Source organism: Penaeus vannamei, chromosome 10 (assembly GCF_042767895.1).
Source record: "Penaeus vannamei isolate JL-2024 chromosome 10, ASM4276789v1, whole genome shotgun sequence".
In the NCBI taxonomy this organism is placed as follows: Eukaryota; Metazoa; Arthropoda; class Malacostraca; order Decapoda; family Penaeidae; genus Penaeus; species Penaeus vannamei.
The window spans coordinates 20,759,348-20,761,847 of NC_091558.1; the positions used below are offsets into that span (position 1 = coordinate 20,759,348).

At 32.0% G+C, this 2,500-nt stretch overlaps 1 protein-coding gene across 1 annotated transcript in view; it reads left to right on the top strand.

Moving 5' to 3' along the window:
* The first annotated feature begins 139 nt into the window (after window positions 1-139).
* Window positions 140-2,500, top strand: part of Lamtor3 (Late endosomal/lysosomal adaptor, MAPK and MTOR activator 3) — a 3,240-nt gene continuing 879 nt past the window's right edge. The window contains exons 1-4 of the mRNA XM_027354447.2: window positions 140-251; window positions 1,408-1,442; window positions 1,627-1,685; window positions 2,099-2,232. Coding sequence (XP_027210248.1) covers window positions 243-251; window positions 1,408-1,442; window positions 1,627-1,685; window positions 2,099-2,232 — 237 coding nt within the window. The 5' untranslated portion in view covers window positions 140-242. The remainder of the gene's footprint in view (window positions 252-1,407; window positions 1,443-1,626; window positions 1,686-2,098; window positions 2,233-2,500) is intronic.

Sequence of the window (2,500 nt, forward strand, 5' to 3'; positions counted from 1 at the left end):
TACATTGTGCGTTATAGTTCTGTATATTAGATTTGTTAATATTTTCAAAATACCCCTTGAATACCTATTTTTTCTTCATATTTGTAAAGAAAATTTATCCAATCCAAAGAAAAGTCTAAATCAAATAAATTACGCTGCAAAGATAGACAAACAGGCCCCAAGAACGGAAAAACACTTTAATTTCTAAAATCTCATTTCTAATCTTCGGAAACATCATCCTGTGTTTTGGTCTTGTGATCACAATGGTCGAGGTGAGAAAATCATCTGAATTTATTGTTTGGGAAATAGTTGGGAAGAAGAGATGTATATGTGAAGGAGGGTGTACAGGAAGCTTTAGAAATCAGCGAATAAACTGATGTAATTTCTATGTAAAATGACGAAGGCGCATGTGATAGCTAGTTAAGTTTTAGAAGAGGGGCGTTTCTATGGTAATAGAACTCCATTTCCCTCCCATGAGTATTGAATACTTTTTAGCTTTTAGATTTGGAGGTTATCTATCCCTCCCGATTAACACGATATGACAAACTCTTCACCATATCACATCCAGGTCAGTAATTAGTGTCACTCTCTCCTGCTGACTAAATAATTTTCCCAACTGACAAAAAATCATATCACATCCTATTCAAGTAGTTTGGGTGTCAGTCTCTCTCCTCCTGACTAAATCATCACCCCAGAGTGATGAAAACTCAATTATATATCACAAGTTGTATTTTATTTATATTATATTTATTTTACCTTTAATAAATCCTTGGATGAATTCATCCAAAATAAAGTAATAGCCATGGGAAAAACAGCAACATAAAACAGCTTTACTCAAAACCTGTACGTTAGTTTAGTCCAGCAATGCTGTGGTATCCATGCTCTAGCAAAGGCCAGCAAACCTGCCTGTTCAGGCAAGATGGAGCTAGCTTGACATCCCCTAGCAGTTTATGATGCAACAAGGAACCATTCCAAGCTTTTTCTTGTCTTTAAAATGTGGCAGACTTGTAGACACATATTTGGGAATATTGTGGTATTGACTTATAGGATTCGGGCACCTTGCTGCCCAAACATGGCCCAAATTCTGGGCATGACACTTACTTGTATGGTGACTTACCCTGTTGTGTGGCTTGTAGGCCCAGTCCACAGAAACATACTTCTCAGTTGTGTGAAATTTACATTACTTTTATTGAGATATTAAGTGTTTTTATCTCCCAGAAATGCTTCATTTTCCAAGGATCTTTTAAGTTTACTTAACTGGTGATACAAAGGTACAAATAGCTGTAATGGATATGAATATCATTTGTTATAATAATCAATATAAGTGTAGTATTTAAGATATCGTCTTCATATTTTAGATTGATCTTAAACTAAATTTTGTCTGAATTGTATATAACTGTATGGTTAATAATTTTTTGCAATTTTCAGGATATGAGAAAATTCCTTTTTGAGCTGTTGCACAGGTATGTAATTTATGATTATTTTTTTTCCTGTTAACTACAGCATCTGGTAACATGTATATCAATTCTTTATTTTAGATAGGATTAGTGAATTTACTTTTATAATTTGAATGAGCCGGTAGTTAAAAATGTAATACATTATGTCATTAAGATAAAACAAATTTAAAACTGATTACTGCCATTCCAGGACAGACAATCTTCTTGGTATTGTGATAACTGATCGAGATGGTGTGCAGTTGCTAAAAGGTATGTTAATTCATTAAGAATGTGAATTATGGAGAAATAACCTGTTGATAACATACTTATTTCAGAATCTTATATTTTTATAGGTGGATGTATAATTTATGAAATAGATAAAAGATTAATTGATAAATGATCAGTCTGTATCATTGTATCTCTCTGTATATGAATATTTATACTTATTTCTATATCTATACCTTCAGTATATAGCTATATCTGTTGAACTATATCTATGAATACTGTATCCACATATCACTATTTATAGATATGTAGATACAGTAGCAATATATTTATTATTTTTTATTTATTTATGTGTCTTTTGTAAGTGTAAGATGATTCGATAGTTTATGCAATTTTTTTTTTTCTCTTGTGTTTGTCGTCAATAGGAAATCTCAACATCCTTTTCTTTCACTGTACAGTTTTTAAAGACGATGCCCCAGATTTGGGTATGCGACCAGCCTATCTCTCCACCTTTGGTATGGCAACAGATCAAGCAGGGAAACTTGGCATGGGCAAAAATAACAAGATGGTGTGTATTTACGGTAATTACCAGGTGAGTAAAAGATTTTTTGTTGTCTAAAATCTGGATTGCTTTTATATTGCATATTGTTTGAGCTCTGTATTGTAAGTAACAAGTATCAATCTTCACACTTTATTTATTTAAAGCATTATCTTCAGAATTTAAATGATAATTAGTAAGTACTTTTGTTATTGTTTTGTAGATGATATTGTTTTATAGAAGGATATTGGTACCTATTTTCCTTTAATTTTTACCTCCTGCTTCTCTTTATGATATTGCTAAATTTGTATGTCAGTGATGA